Source organism: Hypomesus nipponensis, chromosome 13 (genome assembly GCF_054491055.1).
Source record: "Hypomesus nipponensis isolate SF chromosome 13, ASM5449105v1, whole genome shotgun sequence".
NCBI lineage: Eukaryota > Metazoa > Chordata > Actinopteri > Osmeriformes > Osmeridae > Hypomesus > Hypomesus nipponensis.
Window position 1 is genome coordinate 1947159 of NC_140373.1, and position 13555 is coordinate 1960713.

The 13555-nt window shown below is 44.9% G+C and overlaps 2 protein-coding genes across 2 annotated transcripts; both read right to left on the reverse strand.

Moving 5' to 3' along the window:
• Window positions 1–2083: 2083 nt before the first annotated feature.
• pde6gb (phosphodiesterase 6G, cGMP-specific, rod, gamma, paralog b) lies at window positions 2084–2731 on the reverse strand. The gene is made up of 3 exons (XM_084670040.1): window positions 2533–2731; window positions 2391–2431; window positions 2084–2245 (listed from the first exon to the last, which is right to left on the reverse strand). The coding sequence occupies exons 1-3, from the start codon at window positions 2676–2678 to the stop codon at window positions 2169–2171; spliced, it is 264 nt and encodes an 87-aa protein (XP_084526166.1). The 5' UTR covers window positions 2679–2731; the 3' UTR covers window positions 2084–2168.
• Window positions 2732–6248: 3517 nt separating this feature from the next.
• oxld1 (oxidoreductase-like domain containing 1) lies at window positions 6249–7532 on the reverse strand. The gene is made up of 2 exons (XM_084670660.1): window positions 7364–7532; window positions 6249–7003 (listed from the first exon to the last, which is right to left on the reverse strand). The coding sequence occupies exons 1-2, from the start codon at window positions 7412–7414 to the stop codon at window positions 6620–6622; spliced, it is 435 nt and encodes a 144-aa protein (XP_084526786.1). The 5' UTR covers window positions 7415–7532; the 3' UTR covers window positions 6249–6619.
• Between the last annotated feature and the right edge of the window lie 6023 nt (window positions 7533–13555).

A 13555-nucleotide genomic window follows, 5' to 3' on the forward strand; every position in this document is an offset into this window, starting at 1 on the left:
TCAAGTAATCAAAGTTTACTAGAACTTATATCATAAATGATAGTTTGTGATCCATACTGAAATAATAATGTTTGCTATTTTTACAATTTAAATAATTATGCGTACATATCTAGATTCAGACCCGTTAAAATGTACGTCAAATATATTAAATGACGTCAAATATATTAGCCTGGTAAAAAAAAGCTAATTTTGCATAAAGTCTCAGAAAGCATTGCCAATGGGCTAGACTAAGACAGTCACTTACAACAACATTTTACAACAAGAAAACAAAGCATGTTGTTTTTCATTTTTTTTCAAGCTTTATTTTTACATCATCCTGTAGAGAGGTTAACATCTGTTAATATTAGTGTCTGCAGTAGCTTCACCCTTCTCATCCCATTCTTCCCAACCATTTACAGGAATTTAAGAAATTGGTCTGAATATGTGAGTCACTTTTGATCTGAATCTTCCAATTAATTCCTTAAGTTTGCATATATCTCTTAGATTATATGTGTGAGTAATCGGCACAGTGTGATGTGGACTGTTTGGGGGAATAGCCTACACTGTAAACTATAACTACATTGAATGCAAAATCAACCAGGACGATAGGGAAATGATGATGACTTCACTGGATGAAGTCTTTGAATGACAAGATGATGAAAGATGATGAGAAAAGATGTTCCACTACATGAACAAACAAACATGATGTGCAACTACAGAATGATCTGGACTCAAAATGATGATGATGAATAAATACAATGACATAATGATAAGATGAACACGCAACAGAAACACAAACTTTACGTATAGTGGACACAGGACACGATGCCAACATGCGATGGCCAAAGAAAGAGACAAAGGGAACAAAGTCAAAATGATAACATGAAATAAATATATGCTGTTGAAATCAAACTAGATACAACATACACGTTTACATTGTCATCAAGCTGTGATGAAACGATACACAAATGAGATGGTTATGAAACTACAATACACGCGAGCAAACACAATGATGGAGTGACGATGATCGTTATGATGGAATGAAATGGATAGAAAACTTAGATGGACAACAAACAAGATGACAAGGTCCTCTCGTATGTGATGACGACCCTAAGAAAAGATAAAGCATGCAAACGCAACACAACTATTCCCCCTTCAGCCTCATTGCTGATAGAGTGATAAACAGAGATCTGAGCTGTGTTTTTGATGAATAGACCTGGTTACTTGTAGCATTGGCTACAGTGCAATTTTCAATCCCTTCCATACATTTTTTCAATGGTTCTTATTGTAATGAGGAGAGAGCAGCTGGAGCCAAAACTGCCAACAACTTTTTAAAGCAACTATCCCTGAGAATATTTAGTCGCAAGTTAAATAATATCGTCAGAGATTTATCATACAAAAGATAGAAAATAGTTGAAAAGGGGAATAACGATACGAGCTGTAATAAGTGTGAGGGGATGTTAAAATATTTGTCTCTTGCAGAAGTTGAGTATGTATGTAAAACGGTGGGTTAGACTGAGAGAGAGGTAGGGGTGGGGAGACTGATGGTAATCTGTCCCTCTAAAATGATTACGCTCAGCAACTGGCAGCAATAGTCCCATCTCTACAGGACTGTGATTTTTTGTTTTTGTATTCGGCGTGGATGACAAGGCCTCTGTGATGTCATCAGAAGCACCGAAGCACGTGACTTGGGAACCCACCCTATTCACGGGTCGCTCACTTGTTTTACCTCGCATTGAGGCTGCATTGCTTTCGTAAGTTTCATGTTTTCTTTCATATGAAGAAGAGGAGTAAAAAAAAGAGGGGAGCGAAAGCGCAATGATTGGAAAAGAAGGGAGAGGGGGAGAGAGGAGGGAGAGAGGAGGGAGAGAGGGGGGCAGAGAGGAGGGAGAGGCCTGCTGGATGTCTGAATGCAGATCTTAGAAGAGGTCCCAGAGATGGATTGCTAAACAGCAGATGATGAGTTGTATGTGAACTGACGCTGCAGAAATAAAATAAGAAACCAGTTTGGAAAGAGAGACAGTTATTTTTTGTGCATCTTTTTCTGCGTTTTTCTATTTTTGTCAGTGTTGTAGTTCTTTACTGCGGACAGTTCCAGTCCATCCGGGTGACGGGGGAGTGGAGGCCGGCCCGAGGGAGATGGACGTGGGCTTGAACGCACAGACGATGTGCGCCCTCAGGCGGAGGCCCTAGATGATACCATACTGGGCCAGCTCGTGGAGCTCCAGGTGATTGAAGGCCTCCCAGGGGCAGATGACGGTGATGTCTGGAGATCGAACCCAGATGTGTCAAGACAAGTACAACCGGAGCACAAACATAACGCTTTGTGTCTGTGTTTGTGTGTGTGTGTGTGTGTGTGTATGTATGCATATGTGCCTGCGTGTGTTTACTGTGTGAATGTGATAACTCACCTGTTCCTAAGCCCTCCATTCCAGGGATGTCATCGCCAAAGCTGTGGAATAGAAAACAGTATCAAATCGTATCCAAATTGCAAACAGCTATCGTCCAATGGGCTGCTCGTGACATAGAAGGACCAGAAGCGCTCAGCCGTACCCCTGGATTCCCTTCTTCGGGGGCTTGCTCTTGAACTGGCGAGTCTGCCTCTGCTTGAACTTGGGCGGGCCCTTGCGTGGTGTGGCAGGGCCGCCTGTCACCCGGGTGGCCGATTTGATATCTGTCTTCGGAGGCTCAAGATTCATAGTTAAAAGTTACGTGGATGTGGCGCAAGTTGGTGGCTCTTTCAGACCCCGCTGAGTTGTTTGTCGTCTTGATGATATCTGTTTTGGGAATGAGAGATCAGACGTGTTCTAAAAGGGCTTATGTGCCAGAATGTTACAGGTGTTTTGTTGCTAAATCACAGCGATTGTTTCACAGACATTCAAACTTGCATCTATTGTCTGACACAGTAAAATGTAATCCCTTCACTAATCTGATGAGCACTAAGGGGATTTAGATTCATATTTACTTGTAACTGGGTGTCTGGGGGACGCACCTGGGTGTGGGTTACTTGGATGACCCAAATCTGTAATCCCCAGATCAAATTAATGAGTGCCCCCAGCTTCTTAACAAGACAGCGAGCAGCACATGGCCTAATCTCATTACAGCAAGGACAACACAAAGAAAATGCTGAGCGTGCACTTGGGTTTGTTAAATCCTCTCAAATCGCCCTCTAACAATGACATTGTGAAATCCGTGATGCTTTTTCCAAACAATGTTTCGTGTTAAATCCAATCATTTGAATGCCATCCATTTTGGTACTGACTAGCATAATCAGTCTGCCGATTCATGAGAGCATATACTGATATTAATTTCATGTATTGGGTTCAAGGGTTAAGTTTTTTTGCTCATCCGAAAGCTACTACTGACTAGGACAATAATTAGCATAATATGTAGTTACATCACATGACTTAACTTTGACATACAACATAACTTTGAAACCTCTAACCTCAAAACTGAAGTGTTCAGACTCCAGTTATCTATCAGAACATGCACAGCTGAACAGAAGCATCTTAACAGTTTACAGCCAAGAACAGTCCAAAGCTTAAAAAAAAAACTCAGACCCCCCCTAAAACCTTCTCATTCACAAACAATTCTTTTTTCCCAACTACTTACTACTCAGTCTCATCTCTTCTCTAGAAGAATAGCTGAGCGTATCGAGTCATGCCATTGGTTCAGGGTTCAAAGTGGGAAGCCAGTATACTCACAAGCTGCTTGGGTGAAGGACAGCCAGACGAACTGGGACTGACTACAGAGCTGCTCTCTCTAGCCGACACTCGGGTTCCTATGCTAGGCTTGCTCTGAGGGCCAAGCAGGGCACAGTGGTCCTCTTATATCCCTGGCCCCTCCAGAGGGAGGGGGCCGCCTCCCATCCTTGATCCCCTGCCAGAGACACCTAGGGTGGGGGGAGGGTGGTGCCACAGACGGCGGGGGGATGTGGACGCCGGTTAATGAGAAGGATATGGTCGACAACAAATGCAAGGTGATGACGTTGTTTATTTTTTATTTTCGTATTAATCTTGGCAAACATACTGTATCTACTTGTGACTGAAAGTAGGCCTACAGAGCTATAGCCTTTTCCAAGATGGCCGACACAGAAATTGTTGGCCGGTCTGTCTTTGAAATGTTCGCGTTGCGTCTTCACTGGCAATAGAAACTTAATAAAAACACCACAACTTTTCTAATTACACAGGAAACATGAATCACTCACATATCGACATTTACGTCAGTGAAAGGGAAGAGGCATCGCATGGAGAATATCCTCAAACTAACAACAACACGCCTAAAATACCTCACCAGCCCCTCTCATGGGTATCTGTGTAAAGCAATCATCATCTCTAGCTTGTGTTTTACAGGCTAACAGCAGTGTCAACAACACCATCCCCACCCCTCAGCTATTTCTCAGATTGTCTTAATTCGATGGCACATGGTAATCCTCCAGCCACTGCAGTGCTCTCCCATTCAGTTTTGAGCTACGCTACTTCACCCTCAGATACTTTTCACATTTAGGACAAGAGCATGCTCCAAGGCCACATCCCCCCTCCAAAAGATAATCTCCATGCTACATCATTTTATGGATTAAACTGGCTGTTCTTATAGTTGATTATTATTGGGTAAATCTGGTCCAGATGGATTTTTTCGCCTCATTAAACTTTTGGTAAATGTGCGTCCATCCAAAGCCAAAGACATCACAAATGACAGATTCCAGGTGGCTCTGAGACGTCCACAAGTCCAAAGTCATTGTGGAGTTTTTTATTTACATCATCCCAAGACATGCACTGTGCTTAATCCTCAGTGGACATCCAGTATGGACACAGTTTAAGACAAACTAAGTTGGTTTGAGGTCTGAGTGAGTGGCACGTGAGGCGTGGTGCCTTGTTTGGTTGGGGTCATTACTGCCCTGGAGCCATGTTTGTCTGGCTGTGTCTGATGACCTCTAACCTCTCAGTAGGATCGCACATGGGACAAACATGCCTCGCTGTTCACATCAGCTTAATGAAAGGAGAGGGACAATTCGGTGGGAGTCTGGGCAAGACTTCAATCAATACACCAATCAATGCCAAACATAGAGATATACTGTTCTGTGTGGACCTTCGTGCACTCAAAATATTCTATATTTCTGACATTCAATACTCTGGAAAAGACTAATTGGGAAGTCATTCCCACTTGTTATGATACAGAATAGGCAACCTCTGAGGGTTAAATAATGTCAATGCAAAGCCAAAGTCCTAACCTTGAATAAGGGGGTCAGATGGCTGAGCGGTTAGGGAGTCGGGCTATTAATCAGGTTGTTGGTTCGATTCACGGCCGTGCCAAATGACATTGTGTCCTTGGCAAGGCACTTCACCCTACTTGCCTCGGGGAGAATGTCCCCTTACTGTAAGTCGCTCTGATAAGGGCATCTGCTAAATGACTAAATGTATGAATTTGTATAAGTTTAAGTCATTGTTCAGATTTGTGGATTGTTCAGCAGACAAGCAATAGCTGGGTGAGTGTAAAAGAGAGCAGTTATTTCAAAAGCATCAGGTTCATCCTGATCGCCACGGTGACGTATCTTCACAGTGACGTGGGACCTCAGCTTGAGCATTTCATTTCTCCATCACGTCAGAACCTTTCGTCAGGATCACTGGAGAAGAACTTATCTTACGTATAATCCCCCCAAATAACCCAGATCAAGCCCTTGAACTGCGGGATGGCATGGCCCACTGTGAGTAATCAGGACTTACATTGCTGACTCAAGGCAGTGAGATCAGTGTCAGTCACCTACACAAGCAGCCTTGTGCCTGGTCAGTTTGACTCAGAAGCTCTGCTGAGTCAAAGACTTCAGCGAAGGAGAAGTCCTGCTGTTCGATCGTCCCTGGTTACCCAGAGTATTCTTGTGATTGGTCGATAGCATTGCATTCTGTGCCCCTCTGTGCACGCGGAACGGGTTTTCATTCAGGAATTTATTGGCAAAAACACTGAATCAGCCTAGATGGAGAGTGGGCATGTGTTTACTCCACAGCACCCCCACTGGGTATACCAGGAATTACATGCTCTCCTCCCAAAGAATGAACAGTTTGGTAGAAGACAAAACCACAACCCTCTGCTCCTCTATGAACACACATCTGAACTTCTTGTAACTGTACAGTTATGTGCTTCATGTTCTGCTCCTGCATGTCATCCCTTACCCTCCCTCCCTCCCTCCCACCCACCCACCCACCCCTCCTGTCTATCTGGGTCACCTCAGCAAGTTCAAATCTGTCAAACACACAATCTTGAGGGCTACTGGCTTCATTCTTTCAAGTATATATTTAGAAGAAAATGTACAATTCATAAATACATTTTAAATAAAACTGAGGAAACATGCATTCAAATAAATATAAAATATTCACATCCATAAAATATTTTTGTGCATGTTTAAACTACAGTAAAAGTATGCATTTACAGTACCCACCATATTGTAGGCCTTTTACTGCTTAATAACAAAGTGCAGAATGTTTGATATGTTGTTATAAAAGTATGATCAAACTTAATTGGAGAGTGAATTCTGGCTTTCTCTCATTGTCCAAAACAGGAAACCCTTAAAGACAGGGAAACCCATATCCTGTTTCAATCCAACACACAACAAACTCACACAATTACTAAAAACGATCCACCTAAATCAAGGCTTTTTCAACAGTCTGATTTCCATTCTCAGGTAAGCTTTAAGGTTTTCGTCTTCGACGTTCTCCTCGATAGCGGCCAAGGCCTTTTCGGTTCCGTCGCTATAATACTTCAAGAGCTGCTCCGCGTGCTCGATCCAAACACAGTTATGACAGCCACTCATGCAGCAGTGAGCGGGTGCTGGCGGTGGACCCTGGGGGTCTGAGGAGGCGGTTGAGACGGTCACAGGCTGGCTGTTTGGGGGTGAGGTTTCGAGGGCCGCTGTGGTGGGTGTATCTGGTCCGTGGCAGAGGCTACGGACAGTCCCAGTGTAAAAACATCTGCTTGGATTGAAGCAGCGTGGGACCTGCTGTCCCAGGTGGAGCAGGTAGAGGATACACAGCTGGAAGAGACGGTTGATATGAGACGGGGGGGGGGGGGGGTATTGCACCTATATAGTGCACTTGACGACGAAGTGTAGAACGGAAAAGACTGGGAATAACGAGGCAATTGGTGTTAGCCAACTGTAAACAATGTTGGCTTTATATGGTATCGCATGCGGTAGTAACACCCCTCATTTTTAATAACATTCTTGTATGCCAGCCAGTGTGCACTAACACTGTGCTCTCTAACAGCTATTCACACTAAGTAAGAACATCGACAAGCTGTACAGTATGCTGTAGCTAACTGTGTCTACTAGCCAAGCTGCATCAGTAACCAGACAGGTAGCTAATATTAGCTAAATAGCTAGCTAGATACCAACCTTCTGTAAAGATGACGTTGATCTCACGACATGTGCGCTAAGACGAAACATGATATATATGTATGTTTATTTACTACATATCTGTATATTCAATGTCCGAAGTAAGGCACAATCCGCAAAAGTGTCAATGACTTGAACTAGCTGTTTGCTCAGAGGCCATGTCATGAGTGAACTATGACCCAAATCTACACTATAAACAATCATTGTCATTCGTTGACACAAAACCAATGGCCAATCAAATCAAGCGTTGTCTTATGCTGTGTCGGCCAATTGAAGCCTTTAGATCATTTTAGGGACGGCCTCTCTCAAAACCGCTGTTTTGGCAACTGTCCCCAGTAGGTGGCAGTATTTTAACATTAATCAAACGAATCGAAATCCAAGATGTTCTTTATTATAACATTTTTTTAAATGTAATTATATGAAAGTATAGCAGATAATTTAGATTGTATAAGACTATTAGATATGTTTTTAAAACAATACTGCCATTCATGAGCCGTATATTGTATTGTGCTGTCGCGTGCATCAGACATTTCATAAACTTGGAGTGTTTTAAACTAAGCCACACGTATTTGTCAGTGGCTTCATTACAGCGAGATTTTAAACGTCCTTTATTTTTTAGCAACAAGCTGCGTATTTTGCTGTAGCTTAAATGCCAACGTTTTATAACTACTTCTTCCTGACCCAAAGCAGTTCCTAGAAATTAATCGCTTGCCTGAAAGAAAAACACTTTGCACTGAATGTATTACAATGGCTGGCAAACAAGAGCACATTTTCTTCACTTGTGTAAAGAGTACGTTTGGCTTTCTCCTAGTGCGCAGTAGACATAGGTCAATATGTACATAACATGGACTATGGAGAGCTGTGTATACACAACTGGGGATACATTCAGTTATCTCTCCATACAGCTCCTACTTATATGAGACTATTTCAAGCTGTATTATCTAACCACTTAGAGAGGGTTTGACTGTCCCAGTTTATGACTGATCCATGTTGATCAGGTTGCATTCAAAGAGCATTCAGGCAGAACTGAGGCAGATTTGGTCTCTGGAATGTCCCAGTGATGATCATGTGTGAAAAACGTTTATCTTTAATGTAGTTACTCTTTGTCAGGCTAATGCTTCACCATACCTTTCCTGTTAACTATTCGCTAACTATTTGAACACTTCACTGATTAGTGTGTTTGCTTGCCTGTGTGTGTGTGTGCCTGTGTGAGGGGAAGGTCCCTGTGGGTACTTAATGTTTGCAAGCCACATCCATGGAAACAAAGCAGCTTTACCGGGCCTCATAGCAGGTGTGTTACACCAGCAGGTGTGTTACACCAGCAGGTGTGTTACACCAGCAGATGTGTTACCTGGGAATGAGCTTATCTCGGGAGAGGCTTCCCCTGAGCCATGTTCTCCGTCATCGTGAAATGGACAGCTTTTATCTCAGGACCATAAGTTTCAAAGTCAAAGGCGATGTCACCGATCAAACTAAGTGTCTCAATGTTGAAATATAACAAGTGCACTAAGGATTGTCTCTGTGTCTCAGATGACATTAGATCATCAGATGACCCAGTCATCTGCCTCTCCTTGATAGAGGCGTTTCTTCATGTGGTTCAGTTATGTTTTTATGATGATATTGCAAGACCCTCCCTGACTGAGGTTTGCCTCAAAGATAGGCTTGCCATAGAAACAAATAGTAAGTAGTCATGACAGAGAAAGAGAGAGAGAGGGGGGGGGAGAGGGGGAGAGAGAGAGGGAAAGAGGGGGAGAGAGGGGGAGAGAGGGGGAGAGAGAGATACAAGGAGCTGAAAGATGAGAGAAGCGAGGGAGAGTGAATCCATAAGTATGCCAGGTATGTCTCTAGTTGGGGCGGTGGGGGGATCTTACTCAGACACTGCCCTTAACTCTGCATCTGAAGCCAGTCTCCAAACCCTAGTCGGATTGGGTTTCTTTTCAACGTTTGTTCCCTTGGTAACCAGGGAACCTCAGGCAGCTATTTCCTCAGGTGTGTCTGATGCAGAGATTGAGGGTTGGATAGACTGTGACAAGTCTGACACACACACAAACACACACTCATTTTGAGGATGTTTTTTGAAGCTGTTAGCTGTGGTGTGCTGTGACCCAGGGGATAAAGAGCTTCGGTTGGACTTTCATCCTCCCTGTGAGGCACAATAGACCTGTCAGTGTTTCCCACCAGGACTGCACATTCCCCACTTCAGCCCTCTATGCATCATACAATGCCAGGGAAGAGGGATAGCTACTGAAAGAGGACAACCGTCAAGGATCATAGCATTTGAATCCCACAAATCTCTGGCCATCCACCCCAACATTTGAATATCCAGAGATGGTCTGTTGGTTTAATCTGTATGTGCACAAGCTCTGACGACCCTGGCCCTGACCCATGCGGGTTCACTGCAGCTGTGTCAACAGTCCGGTTCCACACCTGAAGCTCCCGTGAGGTTCCTCCAAGAACAGGCAGTGCGTATTACCATCGCAGAACCCGCAGATTTGAAAGTCCTCCCTTTGCCACCCTGTCTCTGCTGGACCTTGTCCATAACCAACTTGATCCGTCGGGGTCAACAAGTTTTGAAGTATGATTTTAACTAAACACCTTCTACACTGATTTTTGTTTTCTGTGTTCGGAGGCAGAAGAAGACCGTGAAGGGCAAGAGGATGAGGCAGCAGGTGACAGGAAGTGGTGCGGCAGCGTTCCGTCCGACCCTCGAGGTGCACGTGTCCTCCTGACTGATGCAGACACAGGACTGGCTTTGTCCCACACGCACAAAGACCACAGTGGTCATCCGCCCCAGGGTGCAGCAGCCGCACCACAGCTCACACCACAGTGACCATCTCAATGACACCGCTCACTCACCTGCCCGGACGAGCACGCACAAGGGAAAACACAGAGCAGGGACCAGGATTATCATGTGACAGGAAGGGGAAATAGACCATGATATAAATCGTCGATGAAGTGTTAAGAATGCATGTGGGCTATATGATTGTGTTTGATAGTTATCCTGGGTAATACGATGTGTAGTTTAATGGTGGACTGATTGACTGTTAAATCCAAATCTGTAGAGCCGTCTGTGCCCACTGGTGGTGCCGTCTGTGCCCATTTTCTGTAATGATAATGATCGTGCAAAAACAAAAGCCTTTTCCACAGAGGGCTTCGCCGGATAACGAGACAAACATGGATGAGAAGTCATCAGAAAACTCCAATTAGGCTCACAGTGGAACTGAGAGCTGCCCACAGGGGAACTGAGAGCTGCTCACAGTGGAACTGAGAGCTGCTCACACTCACAGTGGAACTGAGAGCTGCCCACACTCACAGTGGAACTGAGAGCTGCTCACAGTGGAACTGAGAGCTGCCCACACTCACAGTGGAACTGAGAGCTGCTCACAGTGGAACTGAGAGCTGCTCACAGGGGAACTGAGAGCTGCTCACAGTGGAACTGAGAGCTGCTCACAGTGGAACTGAGAGCTGCTCACAGTGGAACTGAGAGCTGCTCACAGTGGAACTGAGAGCTGCTCACAGTGGAACTGAGAGCTGCTCACAGGGAAACTGAGAGCTGCTCACAGGGAAACTGAGAGCTGCTCACAGTGGAACTGAGAGCTGCTCACAGGGGAACTGAGAGCTGCCCACAGGGGAACTGAGAGCTGCCCACAAGGGAACTGAGAGCTGCTCACAGGGGAACTGAGAGCTGCTCACAGTGGAACTGAGAGCTGCTCACAGTGGAACTGAGAGCTGCTCACAGTGGAACTGAGAGCTGCTCACAGTGGAACTGAGAGCTGCTCACAGGGGAACTGAGAGCTGCTCACAGGGGAACTGAGAGCTGCTCACAGGGGAACTGAGAGCTGCTCACAGTGGAACTGAGAGCTGCTCACAGTGGAACTGAGAGCTGCTCACAGTGGAACTGAGAGCTGCTCACAGGGGAGCCAGTGCTCATGTGTTCCCTCTGAAACCTTTACAGGTGAATATCCGGTTGATTACCAGGGGTAATTCTCCTGACCCTATAGAAACATGCAGTGCTTTCATTTCTTCTTTTCTTTCAGTCTCAGCATTGAGAACCCTCTTCATCCTTTTGGCTTCCTCTTCAGGTTTGTCGGGCTGTTCACAAGGAATGTGCCATGTCTCACTATTTTGGTGCCATGCGGCAGTGACATTTGCCTGTTGAACCTTTACGTGCTTAGAAAACAAGGGATCTCTCTGTATGCGTAAGCCACTGACGCAGTGTGAAGTTACTAAATAAAGGTGATGATCAACAGTCTCATGTGACACAGATAAAACGTGTTCCGATTGATCCAAAGATCAGAACAGGGATCCTGAGTTTTGCATATTGACTCAGCAGCTTGAGTGTGTCTGAATACAAAGCATGCAATCTTCTAGAACAGTGTTTCTCAACCCTGGTCCTCAGGGACCCCCTGTCCTGCTTGTTTTAGATGTTTCCCAGATCCAACACACCTGATTCAAATGCATGTTCGTTACCAGGCTTCTACAGAGCTAGACAACGACTCTTTTATTTGAATCAGGTGTGTTGGAGCAGGGAAACATCTAAAACATGCAGGACAGGGGGTCCTTGAGGACAGGGTTGAGAACCACTGTTCTAGCCTGTAACCTGACTGCATTTAACACTTCACCCAACACTCTCTCTGGGCCTCTGCCACGAGGTCACAGCCGTGGTAATGATGTAAACCTGTTTGCTAACAGGATGGAGATTCAGCCTGGGTTCTTGAGTACTGGGAGAACGAGGGAACATGGAGAAAGGTTGTTTTCTAAAGCAGGTGGTGGGTGGTGAACCAAAAGGGTTCCAAGGCACGTCTCAGTCTTCATGAACCCAGCGGGGGGGGGCCTTTGTAGTTCAGCTTTCGTTACTCAAAGATCCATTAATGACTTGGAAATAAGCGTTCAGGAAAGCCGGGAAATGTTGACTTTGGCTCCGTGTTGGCCCCGGATGTGGATGGCTGGAGCCCCAGCGCCCCCAGACACAGCGCCCAGCCCCGGGGCCCCTAACCCCGCTCCAGCCATCCTGCTGCTGCTTTTCAGTTTGCAGCGGGGCCCGAGTGGCTGTGATCCGGGGTGGGGGTGTGGGGGCCGGAGGATGGCGGGCGAGGCTGGAGGCAGTGCTACGTTGTCGGGACAGTGGGGCTTTGATCAGAGGCCCAGTGCAGCCTGAGCTCAGGACACACTGTGGGTCAGAGAATGTGCTGGGCACAGGGGCAGTTCTAGGGAGGGGGGCAGCGGGGGGCAGTCAACAAGCTTGGACCCCCTTTGGACCCCTGACGTATGAAGTATGAATAATAATTCTGGACTCTTTTGCTATGGGTTCAACCAGAGTCTCACTTAGGCACAGGTCCTATTACACAATAAATATATACATTTGAATTAGAAGCGAACACAGTCATATAACTGGGAGTTACTAATGTGTAAATATGTTTCAGACTTTGTTCTATGTGGCTTATCTGTTCCTTTTGCATGAAAGACGTGCATCACGTCTGGAACAAAACACTTCCATGTTTGCTTACAGGTGCGACGCGTGTTGTCAGAGAGACTGCACCTTTTGTTGAGCATGCTTGGGAGTTATGTTTCCTCCCAGTAATAAAATGTTATCCAAGAATTGTGTTGCTTTTTCCACTGGCATCATTCAGCTCTCAGTGGTGTTCTGATACTCCACTGAATGACACAGGTAGGTTTCTATCTTAGGCTGTGACCGGTCAGCCAAACTCATTCCTGTGAATGAGTTTTTTTTTTTACTTTTGAAAAAACTTTGAAATATATATATATATTTCTATATATATAGAAATATATATATATATATATATAAAATCTAAAGGTTTAAAACATATTTGCGGAAAAACATTTACACACTTCTTCACTCTAACTTGAGTGAAAAAGTGTAGTCAGTACTTCAACTTCAACCAGTCTTTTTAAACAGTATCTATACTTGAGAGAAGGATGTGTGTCTTTTTGCCATCTCTGGCTGTAACCCAAAGAGCTAGGGACATCCTGTTGTTCTTCCTGCTATGACATCATAGATCTCTCTTCAATTCTTTCTCCACTATAATAGAACATAAACCACGGGTTTCAAAACCTGTGTTCAGTCTTTGTTCAGTCTGTGTTTTAGTCCTCAGAGAATGCTCATCACATTACCTGTACGATCTGTTACAGCCTGAAACAGCCTGCAGCGACGTCTCCCATACCCCTTTGTTG

Bases quoted from the DNA above. Each gene is read 5' to 3' on its own strand.
- oxld1 (XM_084670660.1), bottom strand. From the start codon at position 7,414: ATGTTTCGTCTTAGCGCACATGTCGTGAGATCAACGTCATCTTTACAG. The intron at 7,004-7,363 runs GTTGGTATCTAG...CGTCTCTTCCAG, and splicing joins CAACGTCATCTTTACAGAAG to CTGTGTATCCTCTACCTGCT.
- pde6gb (XM_084670040.1), bottom strand. From the start codon at position 2,678: ATGAATCTTGAGCCTCCGAAGACAGATATCAAATCGGCCACCCGGGTG. The intron at 2,432-2,532 runs GTACGGCTGAGC...TCTATTCCACAG, and splicing joins CCGAAGAAGGGAATCCAGGG to CTTTGGCGATGACATCCCTG. The intron at 2,246-2,390 runs GTGAGTTATCAC...TTCGATCTCCAG, and splicing joins AATGGAGGGCTTAGGAACAG to ACATCACCGTCATCTGCCCC.